The sequence below is a fragment of the Bombus terrestris genome, chromosome 4 (assembly GCF_910591885.1).
Source record: "Bombus terrestris chromosome 4, iyBomTerr1.2, whole genome shotgun sequence".
NCBI lineage: Eukaryota > Metazoa > Arthropoda > Insecta > Hymenoptera > Apidae > Bombus > Bombus terrestris.
The window spans coordinates 18,456,802-18,483,356 of NC_063272.1; the positions used below are offsets into that span (position 1 = coordinate 18,456,802).

Here is a 26,555-nt window from a genome sequence, read left to right on the forward strand (position 1 = left end):
ACGAAGAGATCGCCTGAGATTATTTCTATCTTGGTAATACGTTTAGAGTCGACTATTCCGTTTCATCGAGTCTTAGTCTTTTTTCAATTAATGCTACGTCTTTTGCAATGTTAAAATTTTGTTGCGATTTATGAAATTAATAAAGTAAAGTTATTACAATATGAAACGAAATAATAAAACAAAGAAATCAAAGAAAGTCAGTCCGTTAAGTAAAAATTGGACAAACTAATCATGTTTTTAGATCAGGATTTTCAGATTTAACCCTTTCCGTGTCCATTGTCAGGGCCTCATTTACGTGTCCAGGTGCTACTTGAACCGGAGAAAGACAAATGTAATGCTTACTTGAAGGTGAATAAATTTTAGATTTTTTGCGTGAAAGTAAGGTGGACAATCAGTATTATTTGATATATAATTACTAATTGTATCGCTATACGACAAAGCAACGAACTGTATAATTGGTATAATTATTAATTATATGGCAAGTAATATGAGGTAATTGGCTGCGACTCTGACTATGTTAGGCAACTGAATAGGTTCCGATCGATGCATCTATGGTATATTACGTTAATAGTTACGTCAATGATTCAGCCATAATTTAAATGTATAACTAATAACAAGTAATTTTGGTACTTGGTAGTATATATATCTATCCATATCAGTCACGCGTACACAGTATAGGGTAGAGTATAGAAACTAATAGAAGTAGAAAAGTTAGTTAAAAGAAGAACTTGCTTTTCGAATAATTTACTGTAATTTACTGTAATTTTTTAGGTGTTGCAAACACCAAATAAATATTTAAATTTCCAAATTCAAAGTTAATATAGAACGGTGCTGTAATTTTCTTGTGATAAGCTTCGTTTCTTTTCAACGTGGATGTACGTATCTTCGAGCTTGGGCTTTTCTCGATACACACACAGGTATCTATCAATGCGCATTGTCGTTCTCTTCTTGTCTCCCTGTCTCTTTTAACAACCGCTTTAACAACTTTAATATCCCCCTTCTTCTTTCTCACCCTTGTCAGCCCCCCTCTCTCTCTCTCTCTCTCTCTCTCTCTCTCTCTTTCTCTCCATCCCTCCCTGCCTCGCTCTCGCGCGCGGTCGATGCGGTCGACTTCCACTTGGTCGAGCGTGATCGAAATTGATCTACGCGGTATAAAAGAGTAGCGCCGTGCCGGTCGGGACACCTCGGTCGGCCCGATAGCAAAAGAGTTAATTATAAAGAGGCGAGCGACAAAATCCGATACGTCGTCATCGCGGTGGCTAACGGCGACGACCAACGAAGCCTTATTGTTAGTGCACGCTCGTTCGATCGCAAACTGAACGACACCCGGTTTATCGGACCACTAAGAGATCGATATACATATAGACGGTAGATAGGTCAGCAGAAACACTCGATTTCATGTTGAAATAAAAAAAGAATAAAGCTGGCTTTTATTTGGGATTGGCGGTTTTAGGATTCGATTCAACCCTAGTCGATATCGTGTACGCGGTAACGGCGAGAGCATGTTTTTATCGTGATCGAGGGGACGTTGTATCGATGGAGGATTGCGATGACGTTACTCTGTTTTGCTGCACACAGAGACACGTATGTCAACGGTTGAAGAATGTGGTAATATCGTGCTGCGATATATCGTCCACTTGATAGGACACGCGATACGAATAAGAAGAGTGGATTTTTTTGTTTCAAAGTTGATTCGAAAGGGCCGAGTGAGCGTAAGAGGGACGACGAGGAGGGAAAAGGTTGGCTGGAAAGTGCAAAGGAGATGCCAGGGGAAGGAGGAAGTGTATTTTCGAGCTATCGCGGGGAGACGCGGTCGTTAGAATACGCGTCAACGGGAGTCGTAAATTCCCGTTACGATTATAATAATCGACGCCACGAATAGTTCGATCCCCTTATTTCGGTTAGGATAATAGGGGTAGTTGTTGTGGTATAACACTGGGAGTCACAGAGTTATAAAAAGATATATTTCCAACACTTTATACAACCACACAAAATAGTAACGCCGTTGCTTAAGATACAGATAACGAAGAGAAGGATTATTCTTAGATGAGAGAGTGAAAGCTATAGGAGCTTTAGGCCCGTGAGAGCTGTAGGAGCTGTCGGACTTCTGGATGCTGTGAAAGCCATAGGAGACTCTAGGCCTTGTAGGCACCTTGAGAGTTGTAGGAAAACTCTGAGAGATATAGGAGCGGTGAGAGCTATAGGGACTGTAGGAACTCTAGTCACCGTGAGAGACGTAGGAATTCTAAAGTTTATTCTAACGTGAGTACGGAGGAAAGCTCGGTATGGGTGTGCCCTTTGAACGAAGAACGCGGATTCGTTGCTTACATTTTTAGTTAGGAAAGAGAGGGCAATGATCCGCGATGCCGATTGGTTATGACCAATGTTAGGAGGGAAGAGAGGAGGAAGAAGCCTCCTACCAACTTGGTTCCTAGGCGACATTGTTTATGGGGAAACTCGGATTTTCCGTTAGGTAGATCTCCGCTTTTTTCGTTAGGCCACTACCCGCTTTCTCCGTAATTCTTAAGAGCGCGTAATAAACCCAAGGACCCTTCTAAAAAACCAGCTGAATACACTTCTAGAATTAGAAAGTCTTTTCTGGCAAACAGATTGACTCAAACCATATGCGCGAACAATGCAGTTAGGATTTCGACTTTATGGTGGGTCCTCGGGCCTATGGAAGGTTCGAAGGACGACACGTAGACCGTTGGCTGTCAAGCCGCGCGGGATTGAGTGCAGATGTGTTGCGCGGCGGAACAGGAAGGTTACGGAGAAAGTGGATCGACTCGAAGACGCGGATTAGACGTAAAGAGGGAATTCTTCGAAATAAAATTCCTATTTTACAATGCGATACAAGCTTGTCTGTGAAACGGTCGAACTATAGACAAATTGTAACAGGCGAATCTATAAGCTAGGATTTGATAATATCGTTAAATTCTTGCCCAAGAGAGTTTCACTTAACTGGCGTCGACTTAAACGAACAAACGAACAAAAAATATAACATTTCCACTCACCGTGCAGTCCATGGTAAAACCTTGGTGCCCTCCAAACTGATGCTCCTCAATTCGTATTTGGATCTGTGTCGAAGCGGTGAACCAGGCGCGGCGGTGGTCGCGTGGAGAACGTTTCTCATACTCTTGGAGCTACCTCCGGTGAGCGCGTGTCTCCTGCCTGTTGCACCCTCCCTCGTCGATTGGTTTGTCGATCTCTTTAAAGAACTCATCGCTAATACCAAGATTTCCTTCTTGACCAGCAACTCTCTCGCATTCTTTCGAGTATTCAATCTCTCGGCGACTTTTTCGTAAAAAGCATCGATCAAAGAAATTTCGATGTTCGTCTCTATCTAACAACGTACATATGTACACAGATGTATCGGCTGAATATTATTTATCCGGCGATTATCAACGATTTCAATTCCTTCAGAGATAATTCCTCGGAGAGAAGTTTTCTTTATTATCGTTTGTTTCAAAAAAATAACATGGACGACGTAATTGTTTTATATCGTTCCAGCATCATCGCTCTTGCGCTTGGAATTTTATATAATTTTCACACACGTCTCGATCGTCGGCCCGGCTTTTCTCAAAGTAAAGCAACCAACTAATGTTTTTTCGTCCACTTAAAAATTGTTTCACCGATCGATACGATACGATACGATAAGAAATCTTATAGAAATGTCCGTTTCTTTAAATTACACGTTCAACCGGTTTATTCCAGAAAACAGATAGACATTTTTAAAACCGTTTCACCAATTGTTCATCCATGTACTTTGATTTTCGAATAAACGGTTTTGAAGACGGGTTTACAGTGAATTTTAAATAATACGATTAATGGGGAAGTCGAAAAGCAGCTGAGCTGTGTCTCCCGACACAGGGAGAAGTAGCTTCAAAGGTATTTCTGGAAATTCTTTAACGGCCCATTCGCAAAGTATCGGCAAAAGAAGCTTCCATCGCTGGTTAACTGTCGAATTCCTCTTGAAATTTTACGTTCAATTGCCTGCCATTCAAAGACGATCTTTTAACGTGTCTTCCTACTTTCCAAAGATTCGTTTCCATCGGTCTTTTACTTGAACGTACAACTTGCTTCGAGTACAGTTCCTTGCACTGCAATTTATAGACGATGATCATCAAAGAACTATTCTCATGATTATTCTTACGGTGAAACCAAGTGTTGTTCGCGTTTCGCGTATTCAGAGCATCTTGTAGATTTTTTTCTCATTTATATAGTACCATTAAGGTACTATTGAGGTACGTATCGATAAGAAACCAACGTTTCTTCTATATCGTTAATTTACTTTCCCTCGAAATTTTACATCGAAATCGCTCTGCGTTCTCAAACTCATCAAACGTTTCTTCTTTCTTGAATTTTTTACAAAATAGACCTACTTGCTGATCACTATCGCGTCTCCAGTGATTCATCGATCGTTCGTATTCGATTCACTTATTCCAGTGTAAATAAACACATACACTCTTCTGCCTCTTGAGGTTTGTTATTTCAAACGATCAATTATCAATTTGTAAAAACGAATCTATGACCACGGAATATCTTTATCCTTCGTAGAAACATCATCGAATCTCGGGTTCGAATTTCATCTTCGATTTGGTACATTCGTACTTCCGAAGCGATTTTTCACGAACCAATGTTAGTAATAATAATAATGTAATATCTTTGCGTATATTTTCTCTTTGCAGAAGTGAGAGTCGATCTTGATTAGAAGATAACTTTCTGTCGATCTGTAATTCAATACTCAACTTTGATAAATATTATTTAATATCTTGGTTTCTCCAATCTTCTTTGCTCAAGAACTTTCTAGAAATATCTTTAACAACTTTGCGACAGCACCAAGTCTCCGGTGATTTGTCAAAATCCTCGATTCAGTATCGAATTTCGTAAAATTTGTATTTTACGATTTACGATTTATTTCCGCTTTCAAGTCCAATATCTTGGAATAAATCCTCTCTTCTTGGAATATCTTTCTCGAAAAACAATCCTTCCCTTCATTGCAAAAGCGAATCCTCGATCTTGCGAAATCTTGGATTCGATATCGAATTTTCTTTTCCTCTCTATAAAATCGAACGTCGTCTACCAAACATTTTCCTGCTCGAGTTTCTTTACTTTTCAAAATCGTTTGTAGAACAACTATCGGATCAACTATCGATCCTGCAACGATTAATCGCTGCTCCTCGAACGAAGAATTTCACGAACGTTCTCGGTCCATCTCGCGGTGCACAGCCTGACAATGTGGAATCAAAGCCGACAGCAGCTCATCGTACGTTCGGTTCGGCCCGAGGTTTCTGTCGTTGTTGGTCGGACGAGCAACTGATCCGTCGCGTCGGATGAACCGGCCATCATAAATGACTGCGCCACCTTTCAACCCCACTCTATGCAGCGTGGTTCGCCGCTATAACACAGCCCCACTCTCTCGTCTTGCTTCTCTTGTACGATCATCCGATCATCCGATCATCGGACGTTTTCCCCCGGCCGATACCCTCTTTTCAACTACTTACGCGCTTCACTGATTCGGGATCGATCCACCATCCGATCTCAACGCTTCCATGCTACGCTGTATTCCCGATGAAACAGCCGTGTATCCATAGAAAATATCACAGAGTATTTCGTGTTGCGTATCCTTGTTTCGCACGATTAAACGCACTAGCCTGCATTCTTGCGTTGCTCAAATCCAAAAACTTGGAGAGGACTTGTTGCTACATCGACGGAGGAGGACACACGCGTGTATGGTAGTATATCGAGCAATGCATATGACTATGGCCATGGCTATGGCTATGGCTATGGATATGGGGGATGGGGGATGGGGGATGGAGAAGATCGGATCTCAAGCGTGTACAAGTACAATTAGGTTTGCTTTGGTGGACGTTGGATGATGTGATATTTTTGTCACGTAAAAATGACAGGAAAATAATAATAAAAAAATGTTGGGTTCGAGATACCTTTATTCTATAATGATAAGATTACAAGTGTGCGATTAGACCGTTACCGAAAGACCGAAGCCTCGATCAAGACCCAGCCCTTCTAGATGTTCGTTTATCTTATGCCTACGCGCCGAATTCATATTCCTTTGTTTTGGGAGTTGGTGTCGTGTGCAAGGCGGTTCGGGTTTCCTGAGTCGGTTGGGGATATTCGTTGACGTTACATTTTCTTCGTATGTATATCGTCGTATGCAGCGTCGGATAGCTGTTGCTTTTCTTTTCCATATATCACGTTTCATTTAACTTAACATCTATATCGGGCAATATGTTCCGCAGTATCGTTTGTATCTTCTTTGATTTTTCACAATTCTTAAATTCTTCTTCGCTGATTTTAATCCAATATCGGTTTAAATCTATATTTCCGTTGGTTCATTTCTTTAGAATAACATTTTACCTTACTCTTCATAGTATGCAAATTCATTAGCCGTATAATAAGCCGGCCAATATATTATATCGTTGTTTGTGACATTCTTAACATTTTTCTTCGTCGTCTTCTTTTTTTTTCTTTCTCTCTATTATGTACGACCTTCTCGCGATTGTAGGACAAAAGTATAATTTCTTGATACTCGATAAGCGTTAGTCGATAATTTGCATAAAAGATTCTGTTGCTTTTACCGGCTTCCAAACATAGGACATTGGTCAAAAAATTAATTAATTAGAAATACACGTATACACAGACTCTTGCAATTGTCTGATAATTTCGCGACGCACAATTTCCCGGCCATTTGCAGCCTAAGATACACAAGATAGCGATCTTTATATATCGTTCGCGATGATGCAATTTGAAAGAAGCAATTAATTAACAAAAAGGACATTGAAAAAGAATCGATCTTTGTGTAACCGTTTTGCTGCCAATGTCGCATCGTTGCATTCGGCCAACGTATATCTTTAGCACGCATCGAGCTCCGTGCCTGATTTTTTCGATTTTCCATGATTATTTCAATGATCAAACAATTTTTTTCCTTTAATATGCTTGTAAAAACGGTATAAAGTATAAAGTTTCTAGTAAACTGTAAAAACTATACTTACCTTTTACAGTGTATATGTTGTATACTTGGTTTTTTCTCTTCTCTTGGTTTTGGAAAGACCAAGACTTTCCGTTAGCTTCTAGTCGTGTTTCGAATCTATCTGCAACGTGTTTGATCATCGTTCTATCTTTATAAAGAAATTTCCGACTAAACAACGACCGTTATTAATACGTGCGATATCTTATTTCAATTTTATGCTGAAAATCGCCTTAAAACGTTAATGGCCCGTGGTTAAAGCAAATATAGTAAAACATTATATCGTAACAAGAGAAGATATTATCGAAGAGTAGTTGAATTACGTTAAAAGAGCAGATGTTTGGATATCGGAAGTTGTATCGTATTCCTCTACCTTCCACGTCGCAATGTTTTACAAATCTTCTTCGCGAAAATAACAAATATATACGTTTCGCTTATCAGCGATTCATCGTGCCAAACTATCGTTAAGTAGGCGAGCCTATTCTTCGGTTAAATATCAACCATTTAGGATATAATCGCGCCCGTTTGTCATAGAAAATGGGCCCTCTCTTAATCTTACAATACGACCAAACACTTTCTACTCAATCTCGAAAGAAATTTCACCGCATAAACATCGTGTCGTACATCGTAAAACAAAGGTCTTCCTCGACCCAGTTGCTTTTTACGAAGACAGGAAACGTCTTTTGACGGTTACTTTAGTGGCATGCACGTATTACGCGTGATTAGAATGTTCTAACAAATTGTTGTTGTTGTTGTTGTTGTTGTTACTTACAACTAATCGTAAACTTAACTTACTAATCGTGATCAAAATGAGAGTAATTTTTATTACAGCGTAATATATAGCGTAATATTTTTATGCTTGAAAACTTGTATACCTGACAATGTAAAGGGTGCAAAATATGGCTAAAACGATAAGAGACCGGCATAAAAACAATAAAAATGAGAAACTTTTTTTTTATACGTTGGGAAATCCTCATGGACGCCCCCTCCCTACTCTCACTCTTGAGAACGGCGGGGTAATGTCGGACTATACCGACTAAAAGCCCACGGTGGACCGCCTGTCGCTCAGCTGGGATGTCCCGGCACCTTTTTCGAATTACTGTCGGAACACTCCCGCGTCTTCTCCTATCCGAGGGAGTCGTTCCTTGGTTAGTTCGAACTTTGGGAGGGACCACCCCTCTCAACGACATCCCCTGGGCCGTCGTGCAAGTCTGAGAAGGTTCGGATTCTCCTCGGCGTGTCGGCCTCTATGACCACCTGGGACGGCGTAGGGCCGTCCTTCGACGCGGAACCCTGCAAGGGCGGGATGTACTCACCCTCTTCCGCTCTGTTCGTTCCTTTACGAGCATCGGAAGATCTATAATACTACAGTTTCTTTATAGTATTGTAAATGAGTGTAATACGATAGCTCCGTTAATCTAATTTTATAATTACAAAGAGAAACGTAAGGAGAAAAGGTACTTTTTGATAATTGTATTGTTGCTGTAACACGGACGGTCCTTGATTTAAACGGAATTAATAATATCCGATAGTTTTCCATTTGAAAAGATAGTTTTCGTAACAAAAAATGAAGAAAGAGAATATGTCGTAAAAACGAAAGTTTGTATTACTCTTTAATAAAGATGAAAGAAGAAACGCGGAGAAAGAAATATCCTATGACTTTGATATAGGTAGAAGGTAAAAAAGGGTAAAGCTTAGGTTTTACATAAAATTGATGAATTTATAAGTTAATTTTATTCGTATCGAATATCCGATATTCTGTAAGCTCGATATATTTTTTATTATTCGCAAAATAATCTTTTCCAGGAATAGAAAGTAGTTTACAATATATTACTGGAGAAGTTTCTTGAAAATTTGCCAATTTTCAATATAATTCGATTATTTTACATAGATGCGTAGCAAAAGTGTTAAATATCGTTAATACGGTGATGGTGGTTTTCAATGGTTATAAAGGTTCTCGAAATGTCCCACCGATCGTTAAGAAAGCGAATTTGTTGCGTGGTTAGTCGTAGATTCGTTTCTTCTACTCGTTTCGGGTTAATTCGTACGTCATGATTGAATTCGTTTCGCCAAATTCTACAGTCTCACTCGTCCAATAATCTCACACATTCTTACCCTGTTCGACGTTTCTCGTTTTTTTCCATTTACAGAATTCGAGTGACAAGTGGAGAGAATGGCCAACTGTTGTTCCTTCAATGTATCGACTGTTCGTTATCAAGATTAACGTTTCTTAACGCCTGACAAAAAATAAATAATTAACTATTAATATTAAACACATGCTTCCAATCGTTTACATTCTTTCAACATATATTCCATACACGGTTCAATTTTAAATGGAAATAAAATGATAAAATTTAAATGGAAATAAAAAGAGAAATTTAATTTCGACAAATAATTTCAAAACAGGAATAATAATTTTCTTTCGTAGTCGATTTATTATAATCTCTTCCGGTGTCTCGAATTAATTAAAAAGCTCAGCTGTTCATGCTTCGATGATCCAACAGTCAACGCATTGAGTCGCAAACACGCGAATGCTCGTTCGAAAATCTTTCGATATTCGTAGTCGTAGAGAATTCGTAGAGAATAACTCGTAAAGAAGGCGGCAAAATTGCGTCTTCGATCTACCAAATGCGAGAAGGCAGTGAAAAGTTTGATCATCCTGGACAATATGAAATTAAGAACAGATATTTGAAACGGTACAGTCAATAGAAAGGTACAAAAATTTGAGAATAATGCGACATTCGTCGAAAATGAAAATGTCAATTTGAAGAAATCTGGATATTATAACAGAGGTTATATAGTTTGTAAACCGTAGATATTGAAGGGGGACATTTTCAATGTCCACTGCTGTTATCTTCACTGTGATCGAAAAAACCGCCTTTTTAAATCGTCTATTACATATCCCTAAAGAGAAGGGGGGAACGCACAATGTACCCGTACAGTGGGATCGCTTTGGTCTTTGTATCGATGAGACGACATTAACGAGGCACTAACTTGCAACGGCGAAACTCTCTCAAATTTTTTACATTTTTATAGTATCGTGTTCTTAATGAAACTTTCGTTAACAGGAAATTTAAAACAAGTCGTGAAGGAAACGACCGTGTGCTGTGTCTCAGAACCGATGCATCGTTGCGATACCACAGCCCACAGTGTTATAGCGGTGTGACCGCTTCTGACGCAGACGCGTGAGTCGGACACGCACATAGGAAATTCCACTTATAAATGTGTTAACGTAATATTTCTAAAATGTACGCTATCTTCCATAAGTATTTGGTCACGTTTACACTATCGCAAAAGTATAACATGTGCACACGTATGTAGACGTTTGAGATCAACGGGTGAAAAGGATTTTTAGAACGATTAAAATTACCAGTTTATACAGGATATCGTAAAGTATCAATGATTCGTCAGAAACAAACAGGAAGGAACAACAAGCATGCCAGGCGTATTGTCTTTCTTTTAATTTCAATTTGATAAAGATGTAAAGAATTCATTCAGCGTAGAGAGACGTTCTTTCGTTACGATATTGAAAACTTTTAAGAGAAACGTAAATCGTTCGATGAGATTGCACCAGGCATCCAAATACTTATACACAATAGCGTATCTCCCTTCTATTTCCTTCTCTATCCTCTCTCATAATATTATACTATATTTGATCGAACTTGCTTGATCTTTCCTCGATAACCTTGATCCGCATAATACTCATAACCTCTGCCATAATGATCACGTTTAATTTCTTATAATAACTCGATTTTATAAAAACTCGAAGAAAGACGTTTGGAGAGAACGGAACACTTAGGCGGCTTCTCTTAAACATCTTCATATCTGCATCTCTGGCTCAGAATCATCGTGGAACCAGTTGGAACTCCTCTGACTCTCGGTCACGTGCACGCTGTTCACTTCCCTCTCCATGTACCGACTCGATCTAGCGGTGGATGATCCCTGCCTATGATCGTCGAACGACGCCAGCACCTCCAGATGATCGTTTCTTCTCACCGCTCTTGGCGTCGTCTCCACAGAACTAGTTCCCTCCTCCTCCTCTTCCTCCTCCTCCGCTGTCCAAGGCGGGAGATCCAGCATGCCCGAGGGAATTCCCCAGTGTTCGGTAAATTCTGAACCGCTTCTGGCCAAACTTGGCTGACTCAAGGATCTCACCAGCGAATCTGCTCCCTCGAACGAACTCAAACTCGTCAAGTCGTCTCTGTCCACTCTGGCAAAGTCTCTCACCGTCATCTCCGACATTGACCTAACGTCCGCCTCACTAACGCCGCCTGTGCCTCTGTTACTCGATGCCAGTCGACGTAGACGATTCGACTGGCTCATCGCCGCCGTAGACTGTGATACCTGCAGTCTGTGGCTCTGAGTATGAGCAGAACTACCTCCGTCGCTCTCATACTCGTACAAAGTAGGCAAGGACGATCTTCTCGATCTAGTATCCCATTCAGAGGACTTGGACCTCTTATATCGCTGCCCGTGATTCTTTCCATGGATAGAGCACGAAGCGGAACCTGGTTGTGTTACAGGAGGACCCAAGATTCGGATGATCACGTCCCACTTTGCCGGAGAGAATAGATGGGCATATCTGGCATCTTTTCGTATCAATTCGTAGTCCTCTTTAACCACGGCTTCTGTTAACAGGGTCCGTAATGTACTATCCGTGGTAATTATCTCGCGCCATTTTGCTCGTTCTCCGTCAGTCAATTCGGAGGCGTAACGGGGGTCCAAGACACGAGATAGCCTAGAGAACCAATCAGCGTCTGTTTCATCGATGGAACGACGATGGGTGACTGGAGGTGGTCTGCAAGGAATCTCGGCTCTAGCGGTATACGTAGGCTCTATATTGATGTCCAGTTCCTCGTCAGCTGGCCCGTCGATCTGACTGCCCGTTGGCTCATTGGTAATCGTCAGATTCGAATTGGAACTAACATCAGAGAAGTTTTCCCATTCCGGAGGAGGCGGTGGGAGATTCTCTTTAGGATAATTCCTGATAGTAACGTCCCACTTAGGATCCGGAGGTGGTGGTTTAGTTCTATACTCGGTCACCTGACGACGGTGACGTTCCACATCCTCGATAGTCTTCTTCTCCGTCACTGTCTTTAAAAACACATCGTCCACTTCGTGCGTGGTTATCTCTGGACGCCTAGGAGCGACAACCTGGGGCTCCACCAAAGGCTCTGTCACCTCCTCGCGGAAGAGGCGATGTTCACGATGCTGAACAGCTGTGTGGGTAGTAGTGACTGTTGGAACGATCGGAGGAGGTGGCGGCGGAGTCGGAGCTAGGATACTAGCCACTCTGTACTTGGCATGTGTATGATCAGTTACTTCGGTCAGAGAACGTGTCTCGGTTAGCTCGGTGTTCAAGGAAGTCAAGGATCTCGGCCTACGAATTTCATGGTGTTGCAAAGGAGGCTGTTCTATGGGAGAAGGCGAGGGAATTCGTTCCTGAACGATGCTAGTGCTGGTCGTGGTGTCCCTCTCGGCCTGCTTCCTCAAGATTCTCGAGTAGACTGGAGGTGTTTGCTGCCTGGAGATGCTGGACGTTGGCGGAGTCCCTCCTGGAGGTCCATGAAGCTCCGGAACGTAAGAGAATGTAGTCATCCTGGCTGGGGGACTGTCAAGACTGCGTGTAAGGCTAGATTCTTCCTTTTCGAGAATCGTGGTGAGATTTCTTTCTAAAGCGACGCTTGCTATGTCGGATTCCGAGGGTAGAGGACTCGGCGGAGGAGGTGGCGCTCGCTTCACTCGCATTTGAACGTCGAACTTGGGTTCGATCGGCATGGCTACCATGTGGCGAGGAACCGCGGTGCGTGAAGCGTTTGCCGCTGTCATGGAAGACGTTTCCACTTCTGCGGCAACTGTCTCGGAGTAAAGGGAACTGGTGGTACGAATTTCTTGGCGTTGATGAGTCTCGTGGTGAACAAAGGCTTTGTTGTCGTAAGAGCCGGCGGATGAAACTGGCAGAGAAGGTTCTTCATCCACCTGTAAACAAAAACGTACCATTTCCATTAATTCTCAGGTGACATTTCAAATGAAAAGTTGTTGAGATATTTTAGTAATTAGACTGATTAACATAAAATAATCATATCTGTAACTTTATTTATACGTATATATTATACTAGTGCTATATATAATACAGTATACGTATAGTATAATATTTGCATACATGCATAGAATATCGAGCTGATGGGTAAGTTTAGTTTTCATCGTACGAAGAATTCCGTTCTTATTGACACAAACGCTAATCTCGCAGAGATTTTCACAGTTTCACGTCTTTGTGAAACATAGCTATATTTGCAATAATATACATAGATGCATATATAATATAAAATAGAAAAGGAACGTTTTATGCAATATCTGGAAGATGTTTGTTCTTATCGTCGATATTTTATCCGTTGAAAAGTCACATTGATCGACTGCGCGACTAAAGTAGCTCAAACATGCGACGATTGCCGTATTCGACGTTCCTCGTAAACGTCTCTCGTATCGAGGGATCATAGCGTTACGTTAATCACAGCGCGAACAGTTCGGCTTCAAACGTCCATGAGACGATACTAATGTAACAATGAACATTTTTTCATTCTTCAAATTAAGCCTTTACCAACGTATTTGTCAGATTTTTCTGATTGAAACAACAAGACTAAACATGACAATATGTATGAAATGACATTTACACGTATATTTGGTAGGCGGGAAAAATAAGACGATGTAATTAAATAAGCAAATATGCTGGAAATTATATGGAAAATCAGACGAACAATCGGAATTACACCGTGAAAAAATTTTATTCGAGAAAAATGTGAAACGAAAGAGTTTGCGCTATCCTCGAGCATTTTTCCTTGACTTGTCAATCTAAGAACTAATTTTGATCAAACATAGCTTAAAACCTGACCAAATAATAATAATAATAATAATAATAATAATAATAATAATAATAATAATAATAATAATAATAATAATAATAATAATAATAATAAATACATAGATAGGAGAAAAACCTCGTGAAAATGAGTTCAACGATTCTCGAGTCGTAAAGTGACAGACAGACAGACGTTGACAGTGTCGATTATTATCAAGTTTCAACGGATAAAATGATTAGAGTAGGGACCGCGTAAATCGAAACTCATGCTAATTGTTATTTAAAAATCATACGCTCTGTATCCATCTTCCATACGAAACAACTTACCTCGGAGCTCTCGCTCGGATAATCGCTGGGTAATGAGTGGTCGATCATCAGATTGGCATCGCTACCGGTGGTGGACGGAGGTGCGTGTAGAAGGGCATGAGCCCTAGGTATCTTCAAGCCCTCGAACATGGTGATGTTGCTTAGGGAAGAGGTGGAGAGTTTTGTTATTTCCGAGCCCGAGCCACTTCCGAACGGATGTCGGTGGATCACGCGAACGTTTCTTCGTTTCAAGCACATGTACGAGCAACCGAGGCCAAGTAACAGCAACGAAAGGAACAGGATCGCGCAGATAATGAGCAGAATCTGAAATCCTTTCAACGGTGGTTCGGACGGCGGTACTGGCGCCGGGGTAGCCAAGCTATGGACAAAGATATTTTTCTTTTTATCAGATATTTTTCAATCACGCCGGCATTCGCAACTTTTAAAATGTCAGAATGGTCTGTATGATCGATAAAAGGTGATTGGAGTTGGCTAACTACCTACACACCCATATACCTATATTCTGTTTATCCGTAGCCTGCCATGGTTTAACGAATTCCGCGAAAATTAAACGATTCTTCTCGTAATTATTATTTCAAAAAGAAGAGAACTTTGATTCGCCCAGTTTCTCCAACCAGTTTCCGCGCGAATTCCAATTACACGCACGAAATACGCACGACGAATAAATCGTGGAAAACTGAGTTTTTGTATTTCGATTTCGGACTCGGATCGGGTTCTTCCAAGTTTGCCGGTTTATCAACTTAAAACCTTGAAACATACTTTTGGTCAAACCGGCGTTAAAAGAGAGAAAGATGATAATCGAGAACGGTGAGGGAGTAAACTCACATGCTGGCCGGAGGAGCCGGCGGTGCAGGTGCCACAGGCGGAGGATACCTACAAACTATCGTAATAACTTCGTCGCCGTCCATTTCGAGGCCAGGATGGAAGCGAACTACAACGTTGTTTGTGAACACGCGTTGAGGATCCTGCCTCGTGCCGCATCCTGCAACATCAACGACCATCGAGACTGTTAGATCGACTGTTAGAAGCATTGTAACGATCGAAACATTTTCTAAACACAACCTGCGGTTCGATCATACGACGGCGCGCAACTCGCCTGCGCCTCCTCTGTAGCCTGGCGCGACCACAAAAACCGACCGTAGCAGGTAAACGAGCGGAAACTGAGCGCTAATTGGTTCGAAGCTGGTCTCCAAAAGGTCTATAAAACCCGGTGATTGTATGCAAATACGCGTTCTTGTTACAAACCTTGTTACAAGCCCTGTTACAGCTTATCGACTTTTCATCCTCCTTGACGAGTAAAAGATACGACGCGATACAAAAATTTCACCTTGAGTTTCAAAACGAAGGTGAATTTTGCACATCTGCAATGGTATGCGCTCACCTGCCAAAACCACGACAATTAATTTTGTTACCCCCTATACGCGTTACATCGCGTTATGCGCTATGCGCAGACACTTTATTCTAGTTAATTATCATTATACGACGACGCATCTACCGAACGAATAGTACGTATTCCAGAAGCGAAGAACCCAAAGAATTTTACGCCATGATTCGACTCGTCTTCGTTCCCGACCATAGACAGAGATACCGAGAAATAGATTTCTTGTCTATTGGCTTGCATTTGCGTGGCTCGCGAGATACGACCACTATTTTTCTATCATCCTCGAATCGCCTATCATGCGTCGAGTGATTCGGGTAATTTCGATGCGCTCGCGAGGCGGTGTTCCGCTTACCTCGACCACGTTCGACGGCCCGAGCGTACATTTAACTGGCGTAAGTTGAACGGCGGGCGGCATGTATTTTTCGCCGATGATCGCACGATCGCCGTTGGACTCGACGATCCGTCGCGGCTCGTCGAAGATCAAACTGTCGCGGATTTCAAAATTCGAACACCGTCTCGTCACCGAGACGAAGCTTCTGCGTTTGGCTCGCGCGCATGTAGCGAGAAAATTTGGAGAACCGTTGCGCCTCACTATCGACATGCTCGAGGTTTTCGACACACTCGAAAACTTTGGCTCTGTACTTACTCGTACGCGTTTTTCGCTGCCGCGCTCGGCAACATTCACGCCAACGTCGTTCTTCACGTTACTCTAATAATCTTTACCGAAGTACGTGTGTCGTAACAACAAACTAAAGCGCCTTTGCTGTATCTCATCTCGTCGTTCGTCGCTCGTCCTCGTCCACTTCGTATCGTTCTCATTTCCCTGCTAGTAAACTTTTTCTCGCCTATCATTCTTGGATTACCAATGATACGTTCGAATCGAAGAGATAACCTATTAACAATTTTGCAAATAGTTGCGATAGTTTCGTCAAGCGCATTTTCTACATCCGTGAAAACGCGGTTATATTCGACGGGATTATTGTTATTATTATTATTATTATTACTATTCCTTCGTTATACTTTTTCATTATTTTTGACAATACGGAAGGTAACGAGATTTGGTACGATCGAAGCGAACACGCTGATTTGGTAGATTTCTGAACGAGAACAATCTCTGTGCGTTTCCAAATTAGCGGCTGGTAGCCAATCGTCGAAACAGAGTCAAAGGGTAATAATGATCGCTTTCGATGCCCGAGTGATAGGTTTCTTAGTATTTTTGCTTGGTGTGCTGTCGTTGGTACGATATTTGGTTTGGATCGCTTTGGAAATTTCTTCTACATACTATCGTTTCTGCTTGTTCTCCGGATTATGTAGTCCATCCAGTATCGGTCCTCTTCATAGGGGTATTAACTTAATGGTCCGTTCGATCGTTTTCCACAAGGAATATGCGGAATATGCTCGTAGCTGGTGCATCGTTTAGATTCGCTACGAACGTTTAAAATTTTTGCGTCTATCGTCCCAGTCGAAGTAGGTTTATCAGTTTTGTGAGTTTGTCAACGATTCTTTTATACTCGATAACGCGGAGAAATCGCTTAGAGGCAAACAGAGGCGTTCTTTTTATATTACATCTGCCTGTCAAATTACACAACTACCGTCTTTCAGCTTAACTTAACCGATGTATTATTGACTGTTGCAGACCACTTAGCAGTTATAGTTAAAAACGAAGACATCTTGGATTCGAATCAGTTCGTTTAATTCGGCCGAGGCGAGCTAACTCGCGTGAAATTCTTTTATAATCAAGTAGTATTAACCAAGTAATATTAATTATTCATTGGCCTTTATGACCAAGTATCGAAGAGACTAGCCCAAACCCGGATACGTCGATGACAATCGAAGGAAAGGGTTCCTTCGACGTCCTTTGCCTCGTACTTGAGCTCGTCATTGCCAGAGTCTACGAAGATGCGAAAATAAAAAAAAACGACGTACCTTTCAGAGGTAATTCCAACTTGGCGCTGGTCGATCCGCGTCCTTTGAATATGCAGGCACTGTTTCGGTCGAAATCAGCGTACGCGACCCCGTAAAACGGTTCCTCGAACTTCAGTTCCACCTGCATACTCCCTTGACTGCAATTCAGGTAGGCCTTTGTGCGATTCAGAAATATCATCGACGAGATGTCGTCCAATTTTGTTACTTTTCCATTTAACACTGTGCTGGGCGGCAAACCAGGCTGATACTCGATACTGTTTCCCTGTGACGCGTAATTACTCTGAGACAGCGCTAGAGGAAATGCCATCCAGAATACGACCAGCAACCTCGACAGCATCTGAAAAACGATCAAAAGAATCCTTTACGTATCAATGATAGAATATACGAATAAACTTTGCTCGATAAATTGCCGACAACGGCCTTATCTCTTAGCCAAATTTCTCACACTACGGACCACGTAAACCTCGTTTACGTAGAATAGGATTTCGTACAAGTATACGTAAATTGGCAATTCCTACGATATGATTTTGGTTTTGGATGCTTGTAACGGCAATATCTGCTGCTTACCACAGACATCACTGTTGCAGTCTCGATTGTGAGACGATATTTACGTAGACGGAAATATTCAGATGTTTCCACGAGTGCGCTACTCGGTATTCGGTACATTGATCGACAGTAAATAACAATTTTTACCATAACATGGGTCCCATCTGATTAGTTACAAAGTATAGCCAGATCCTAATGGACTCGGACGAGTCTACTACTTCTCGCTATAAAATATTCTACAAGTTATTTATTTATTTATTTATTTATTTATTTATTTATTTAAATTATAACTTGTAATAATAACGCACCCACTTGTCAATAGACCGCTACTACCGGGTTATGTATTCCTTTAAATCCCACAGCTTTTATTCGAAACGTATTGTTTGAAATAACAAAGACACTTCAGGTGGACAAAGTTGGTGGCACACTCTGTATACATATACATAAAGTTTCGTGAGTCACGGTGTACTTAAATAATCGCTGGGACGGTCGTTCGAACGAAAAGTGCTGACTGATCGTAAGTGCGCGCAAGTGGATAGAACGAAATCATCTTGCTGATCACGTTCCAAGTGAATGAATCGGACGGAGCCGTCGTGCCTGTATTATTTATAATATACGTACAGACATGCAGTTTTCGTGTAGAAGACGCGTACGTGTTCGTAATCAGTGATTCCAACGAGGAATGTCGCGACACACCTATTCTACGATTCTCTCTTCTCAACGGTATGTAACGCGAGCTCGATACATATCGTTCACTCCTCGATATCGATTCCGTTGTAACTCTTTCTCAGCTTTTATTTAGATACACAGCGGAGAACGTCTGGATAATGAATTGTTCTAATATCGCATACCAATATCGAGATATAATATTGGAACGTTTCGCCAATAACGTTGCCTCTCATCGGGCACCATGAATTTATAAGATTTATAATTAACGATTCGAAACGGTAATAGCCACGTAAAAATTCGACGATATTACGAAAAGCGTTTAGATGCTTTATTATTCGAAAAATTATCCCAACAGCTTGTACCATGATTATACGTAATCCTAATAATCGAGGTTCAATCGTATTATTTCAGAAAAATTTGCAAATCGAATTGAATATCTTTTTTTGCCTTCTCTTACGTCTTTCATTCTTACGCTCGAACGTTCTTTTCTAGAACGAGGCTTCTCTATTAGGCTATGTTAAACTGTGTTTACAATACGAATACAGTAGGAAGATGACGCGAGTTGTACGATGATACGCAAAGACGGAGGAAACAGACTGTCGATGCGAAGGGGAAAAACAAAAGCAGGCGTGCAACGAGAGCAATGTCGTTAACAGCTGGGACGGTTGAAAGTCTAGGAGACAGACAGGCATCGAGCCTTTAAAGTCGAACCAGTATCCGAAGGAGAGACAACGTCGCCTTGTTGCGCAAACACTCTACTTTCACTAGCCACGCACAAGCGAAACTCTGGCTCGTGTATGCGCCCGTGCCCTTGCACGATCCACGCTGCGAATCGATCGAAATGTGCCACGAAAGGATTTATATAACTTGTTAAGGATAGTCCTTTCAACGGTGTAGAGAAAGAGGCTCTGTAAGAGGCTCGGAAATTTAATTATTTTCACCAGTCTTAGCAGGTGGCAGGTAGGAAAATAAACGAAATGTAACGTACAGCGTAGATAAATCAGATATAACGAATAAAGGACACGATATAGAACAAATAAAGCGTAAAAAATATGTCAGCAATCTAATTGTAACGATGAAAATACGTACATCACCGTTAGTGATATTTTTATAAAGCACAGCATGTCCTTAAAAAAATCAGTCACTTGTGAATTTAAAATTTAACACTTGTGAATTTTTCGTTCTGAAGTCTTATTTTGTAAAAAGAAAAAAAAAAAAAAAAACATTCTGATCATACATATAACGGTAGAACAGAGTGATGCTCGTTTTAAGAAAGACGAATGTGTCAATTCGGTGCAATTTATCGCAATTTCTGCAACTGATCCGGTTCTTGCCTCGGAAGGGAATTAAAGTCAACTCGTTTTCGTAAAAGTTGTCCATGTAATATGTGCATATATCTATTTATAGGATTATTACGTCGAACTTGGATCTGTAATAATTAGAGATGGCGTAGGCACTTGTATATTTCTATGTCAGCGTTGCCAGTCACCTCTTGACGGCCGAATATAACTATAGGACAATCTATAACTCATTAATTTGCTGAAAAATGACTTTTATTATTTAACAACCAGCTATCGATTTCGCATACGTTCCAAATTTCAACTGTTGTATCTTCAATCTCAATGCAGATACGACTTTCTTATTTAATATACATTTAGATAAACTATCTTTGTACCATCTAGCAGGAATGACTTAATTCGAGCGAAAGTTGCGTATATGCTCTTTCGACTTAAAACGGTACCGGTAATTACTACACGATTTAGATCCTAAGAACATCGTCGAAGATCACTGTCACAGTACGAACGTGAAACAACTTGTCGTGTAGTATACAGCTAGAAATGTTTACAAATTTCAAAAAATCTATCTACCTACTATGTCTAAACAAGTAGCAAAGACGATGACATCAGGCAAATTATTCATTAAGTTTTGCACGATAGTATATAATGGGTATATAAAATCTAATTAAATCTGTTTATGTGGAAACACGTCGCATAAATATAGCGATATGTTTTTCTTATAAGGAAAATTAAAAATATAAATTTCAAAGTATAAATTGTCATACACGTTGTAATTTTAAATGAAAATAAATATTTTTGTTATCGTTATAGATATACAGTCTTGTATCGAGGCCTAGGCGGAAGCGGGCCGAAAAATTGAATCGTCGTCGCTAATCGTGAAAAATCAACACGTAGAACAAGAACGCGTTCTACGCATCTTTGTCTGTCTCTGAAGAACGTCAACTTCGTTCATCTTTCATGATTTTTGATTGTTGATTTTTCACGTTTGTTGATTAGACACGACTCAATTTTTCCACTCTCAATTTTTAGTTGTCTCTAGCAAGTGTCGAGAACTGTTTGTATAATCGTGATATTGTGCAGGAAACATCTAGAAAGGTTCGCAGAACTGCTGACACGTAAGTAAATGGCAGTAATAGTCTCTTAAAGGTGAAAATCTTGTAAAAACTAAAGTGTGTGATCTCATGTTGGAAGCTGCAGGAAGCTGCAGGAAGCACAGAATTAACTCGTTTCTGTTTATTATTTGCTTTTTACTTCGCGCGCGCGCACACACACACGCACAAAAAATAAAGTGCAAACGTATAAAGTGCAAAATGCGTTTTAGCCTGTAGATTACTATCAGAATAAACTAAGCACTTAAAATGTTAATTATGTAAATAATTTAATGAAACGTTCGTTAGCTTTCATTGTTGAGAGTAATCGGAACAGACATCGAGATGAATAAAACAAGAACGTTTTCTACGAATAATATACGAGTACATACCTACAGATATTCCTTGAAAACGGAACTCGTCATTTCGTATCTGACGTAAGACCAGAAATATGGCAAAACCTAGCCTAAATTATATCTATTTGCAGTGAAATCCGCACACAAAGACAAATACTAAAACATTCAATACCTCTCAAACGTAACACTCTATAAATCGTGCATGAATCTTTCTTAACTATATTTTCCACATTATCACGTCAAAGATTGGTAAAAATAGCTTGATACGATAATTTTAGTAATAATTTTGTTCCTTATAATTTTAATAATTCAATACTAGAATTTATTAGAAAAGAAAAATTTATCGTGAGATATTTTACTTAACTCTGTCGCTTCGTTTCAATCATTTTCGATCGACTTTTATTTTTCTATTATCGAAAACGTTGCTAGAAACGTTGCTAATGTAAAAGAATCGTTATCGATACGCGAGATTTTTTCCTTACAATTTTCTATTAAGACGGATCTTTCTTCAAGCTGCGTGACAAAAATTTGTCACGTTTGTACAAAGAAGAGCAAAATTGAGACATGAAAATTGTAAGTAAAAGTAAATGGCCAATTTATATCTAATCTAAATCAATGTATAATATCTGGCGGAACACTTAAATTAACGTTTAATTTTCCTTTCCCCTTTCAACTATCGGATAATCTTCCAGAAATACGACGAATTATTAATACTATACTGAGAGAAACGGCAAAGAAGGAATTCTTGCTATGTGATATAGACTGAAATTGCAGAAAATGCACAACCGTAAGATCTTGTGCAATAAACCATTGTTCGATCGTTATTCGGTATTGTACACGATCACGATTACCATCTGCATAGTACTCCAACGCGTAGAAACAAACAATAATTAATCATTAGCGGGTTGTTAATTGAAGTTTCAATTACTAATAAATTTTCGATAACATTTTACAAATCGGTTGCAAACATTACAATTTAATACATTACACATGCGAAAACAGAATCATATATTAAATTTTATCTTTTAGATCGCGAAAAACTTTTCAAACTAGCCAACTTTCCATACAATTAAACATTTTCGATCTAATGTATATATATGCTATGGTATATGCTGCGATATACAATATATGCTATCAAGGATATTTTTAGCCAGAAAATTCCAGAAAACTCATAATTTATGGTGATAATAGTTTTCCAATTCGCTCTAAAAATTTTACTTGAATCGAAAATATTCAATTAGTATTCTAATAAGGCTATAGGACATGGAAAATCGGTAACCGAGGACGAAATATTACAAACAATTCTAACATCGAAGCAAGGAAGGTAGACGGCGTTAAAAATTTCATATAGGTATTTTACACCAGAGTCGACAAATTTATTGCGATTTATTACACAACTCGGAAAAATGTAATAAACAGGAGGATAAATTCTTACCACGAACGTGTGACTTTAAGAAAAGCGTAAAATTCATTTTCGGCAGTATGACATACCGTTCCGCATGTATATATAACGTAACGAACAATGTGTTACATAATAATGTCCGCATTTAAAGCAGAAGAAGTGGAAATGAAAACCACCTTTTACCAGGGAACACACGAAAAACGAAAAACGTTTGGAAAACGAAAAACGATGGAAAATGACGTAGACCATTTTTGCTTTTTTTATGAAAATGATTCCTCTTTTTTTTTTTTTTTTTTTGGATGATCCAGATTGTACTTGGTATTGCACACTTTCACGACAAAAGGAAAGGAAGAGTAAGCATTAAATCGCCAATTTAGGCCGAAATTAGATACTGCAGAGCAATTAAAATGAAACGTATAAACAGACGATTAAATAGTCGGAAATACATTGACTTAATAGATGAACGAACAAGTGAAAATGTAATATTCCAACGGGGCTACGTAGGTGGATAACAAAACGTGTAAGAGACTACTTTGAGAAAAAGGAATATTTTAGTACATTATTTTGGTACAACCAACGGGATTACTTGATCTTATTATAATGAAAAATTGTTAGGTAGAATTAATAAGAGACGGTTATAGGAGTATGCAAGGCAATTCGAAAGTGTTACAGTCTTGAAAAGAGTGTATCGATGGCAATCGTACGGTGCAAAGAAGTGAGGGCAAAATATTGAAAATTATTTTTTATGCATATTTATACAAATTTTTCGACCGATTTTCAGTTACTTTGGTATATAAAATACTTAAATAACGTGACTCTTTCGTTCAGTTTTCTATAGTAAAGTTAAACTATGTAACATAACTACATAATAAACGATCATTGAGCATTAAAATCGAACGGCTTTATCACGTAGAAATTGCAGAAACGTTAAATTTACATAGACAGAGTATGCTATGCTTTTGTTGCGGAGTGTATTGACTAGAGTTAACTTTGACTCGTACTTTGTGCTTTTGTCTCTGACTGTAAATCCTCCTCGGCAATAAAACTGCGAAAGATGAATAAAATCGAAAGGCGAAATATCAAGGCCCGTTCAACGAAGCGTCACTATTGGCCGCGGCCTCTGTTTCCATCTCTAGCTGGAGCTAGAATTGAGCAAGCGGCCGTGCCTTGTACCAATGACGTCATCCCCGGCCGATCCAAGATGGCGACCGCATGTGTTCGTCAGGCAAAATCGGCTAGCGGCCACAAGCAGGACCGGTTTTCGACGGAGGGGGGGCGGAACCCAGACTCGGTCGGCTCGTTTATCCGCGCGGTTTCGTCGTTTTGCGGCCGAAATGTAGAAGCTGCGAAACCTCTGCTGGCGGACCTCTTCGCATATAATATCCGAGGACACGCACACATATTATTTCTCGGCTCGGTTACAAGTACGAGCCAGTGTCGGAGCAACCGGATCGTTTTTCCACGTTGCACGACCTCTTCGTAAACGATCGAGTCGACAGTGAAAGTAATTAATCGCTACGCGCGAATAACTTTGCCCGTACTTAATCCTTCTTTAAATATTCCGCTTACAGTTTACATTTCCTTCTATATTTTCATATCGACGATATTACGAATCGACGAATAGGTTGGGTTATCGACGGTAGATACTCGCACAGTCGAAGCAAATTTCGCCTGTTTCACGCAAATACTAAATTATGCGAAGGAAGGTTAGCTTTTTTAAGAAAGTGAAAACCAAAAATGTCAGTTTCGTGGAAGGTATGGGATTGTCGCTAGTGGAAAATTACAGAGGAAGAGAAAGAGAAAGAGAAAGAGAAGGAGGTGAATGATCGTGCGGAGGCGTGTTGAGTGTCATTTGGAATTCACGAAACTTTCGACCAGCAGTATGCGTAGGGTTTTCGATCGTACGTGGGTGTCGCTGATGCTGTCATCAGCAAGGACGAGCCTGCCGTTTTCCACAGCGACAAATCGAATCGGCGTGTGCAAGCAGCCGTGTCGAGGTCGAGTATGCCAATTATACGGATTTCTGCTTATACTTTGCCGTTCTTCTAGCCTCTACGTCTATAACTATATAAAAGTCTATCGATTCGTCGTATAGATCCATCACCATGGTGTATCACGTCGTACAAGATCGAACAAAATCGAACAAAATCGAACAAAATCGAACAAAATCGAACAAAATCGAACAAAATCGAACAAAATCGAACAAAATCGAACAAAATCGAACAAAATCGAACAAAATCGAACAAAATGGAACAAATGGGCAAAGAAACTACGGAGAAACCACTAATGGCGTTACCACAGTTGAAAATGGAAAACGTGTAACGAATCACGAAACTGTTGCGTGTATATAGGAAGCGTAACAGGTAGTTACTCGTACCTTGTCTAGCTGGTCGTTGGCAGCGTGCAAGGATGCGGTTGTGTAGCACTCGCGAGGCTCCCGGAGCGAACGGTACGCTCCTGAATTCGAGAGTTTGCACGCGCAGGTAAATATCGTGCAACACGATCGCGCGGACACGACTGAACTCACTTTCCAGAGGTAGCGTTTTACCTGCGACAGGAGAGACCTCTTAACACAGCCAGTTCCACAGAGAGGTTACCCTCACTCTTTCTTACTCTTAGCCTTTGCGTGTACATACACATGTAGAAACGTGTGGATGCGATAGCTACGAGCGAGAGTGTGTTGGTCACCTTCTTACGGCTATCCTTCTTACGGCTATCCTCCTTACCTACCCAACCACCCACCTATTTACGCCTGCGAGTGCGTGGCCTTATGTCGCGCTGTAAAACCTCGCACAAGCTACGTACTTTTGCTCTTACTTCTCGGCACTTGCTCTTTCAGGCTCTGATGCCGAGATGATACCGAGCTTTGCGTTCGATACACTATATATCGATCGATCATACGGTACATACTTTTTCACGTAAATTGCTTCGACCAGGAATTATCTTGCTTTCGAATCCTTGTCATTTTTTATTAACATTGACGATTGAAATTTTGTCAGTTTCGTCCTCTATGCTATGATCAAGCATAAAAGGCAACGGTTACTTTTAATATTTTAAAGTTATCTTTTCGTAGGCGACTTTCGTCTGAATGGAAGCGATCGCCTAATCTTAGAGAAATTTAACGAAGAATTAAACGATTGAAAAATATTAATCTTTAAATACCCAAAATGTACATTTTTAAATAACCATTATAAACGACGACAATTTTTTGCTTACCGAATTTGATGACCATTATCAACAACGGTATTTCTTCCTTTTCTTTCTTTCTTTCTTTCTATTTTTTCTCTTTTTTCTTTTTTTTTTTTTTTTCTATTATTTTCAATTGTTAGATATCATCCAAAGAGTATGTATTCGGCTTGTGACAAAATAATAAATGTAGGCGTAAACACCGTGATCGAGACCACGAACAAGATGTTTCACCAGTTTGTTCAGTATTTACAATCATATTCTGGTTTCCATTCTGGCTCCATCGTTTATCGAGCCGCCAGTATCAGCGTTGATTGGAATAAAGTATCTCATGTTGTGCGCAACGTGTTTTCTAATTATACATTCCTTTAAACGAAGTTGTATGAATTTCACAGTGCTGTTAAAAATCGCAAAAGCAGCATTGTATTCAAATACAAGAAAATGCAAAGATGAGCGTATAGAACAATTCTTGGTTTGAACGATCACGCCTTTCCATTCGAAACGTTTGTCGCGTTATTGGATACCACCTGCT

At 40.1% G+C, this 26,555-nt stretch overlaps 3 protein-coding genes across 11 annotated transcripts in view; 1 reads left to right on the forward strand and 2 right to left on the reverse strand.

Annotated features, from left to right (window-relative positions):
- Positions 1–5,346, reverse strand: part of LOC100648430 (GTPase-activating Rap/Ran-GAP domain-like protein 3) — a 28,835-nt gene extending 23,489 nt beyond the window's left edge. Inside the window, exon 1 of the mRNA XM_003394760.4 lies at positions 3,015–5,346. Coding sequence (XP_003394808.2) covers positions 3,015–3,223 — 209 coding nt within the window. The 5' untranslated portion in view covers positions 3,224–5,346. The remainder of the gene's footprint in view (positions 1–3,014) is intronic.
- Positions 1–26,555, forward strand: part of LOC110119237 — a 66,489-nt gene that overhangs the window by 28,687 nt on the left and 11,247 nt on the right. The window contains exon 1 of one of the 8 annotated variants that reach the window (XR_007223880.1): positions 18,610–18,747. The exons of the other annotated variants lie outside the window; for them this stretch is intronic. The gene's annotated coding sequence lies outside the window, so the exon portion shown is untranslated. Of the gene's footprint in view, positions 1–18,609; positions 18,748–26,555 lie in introns of those variants that run through there. 8 annotated transcript variants of the gene reach the window in all.
- Positions 8,704–25,375, reverse strand: LOC100648550. 2 transcript variants are annotated; one of them, XM_003394761.4, is made up of 5 exons: positions 25,215–25,375; positions 17,479–17,815; positions 14,997–15,153; positions 14,172–14,529; positions 8,704–12,967 (listed from the first exon to the last, which is right to left on the reverse strand). In XM_003394761.4, the coding sequence occupies exons 2-5, from the start codon at positions 17,813–17,815 to the stop codon at positions 10,808–10,810; spliced, it is 3,012 nt and encodes a 1,003-aa protein (XP_003394809.1). In that variant the 5' UTR covers positions 25,215–25,375; the 3' UTR covers positions 8,704–10,807. The 2 variants fall into 2 exon arrangements, with proteins under 2 accessions (XP_003394809.1, XP_048261257.1); XM_048405300.1 differs by lacking the exon at positions 25,215–25,375 and adding an exon at positions 18,046–18,181.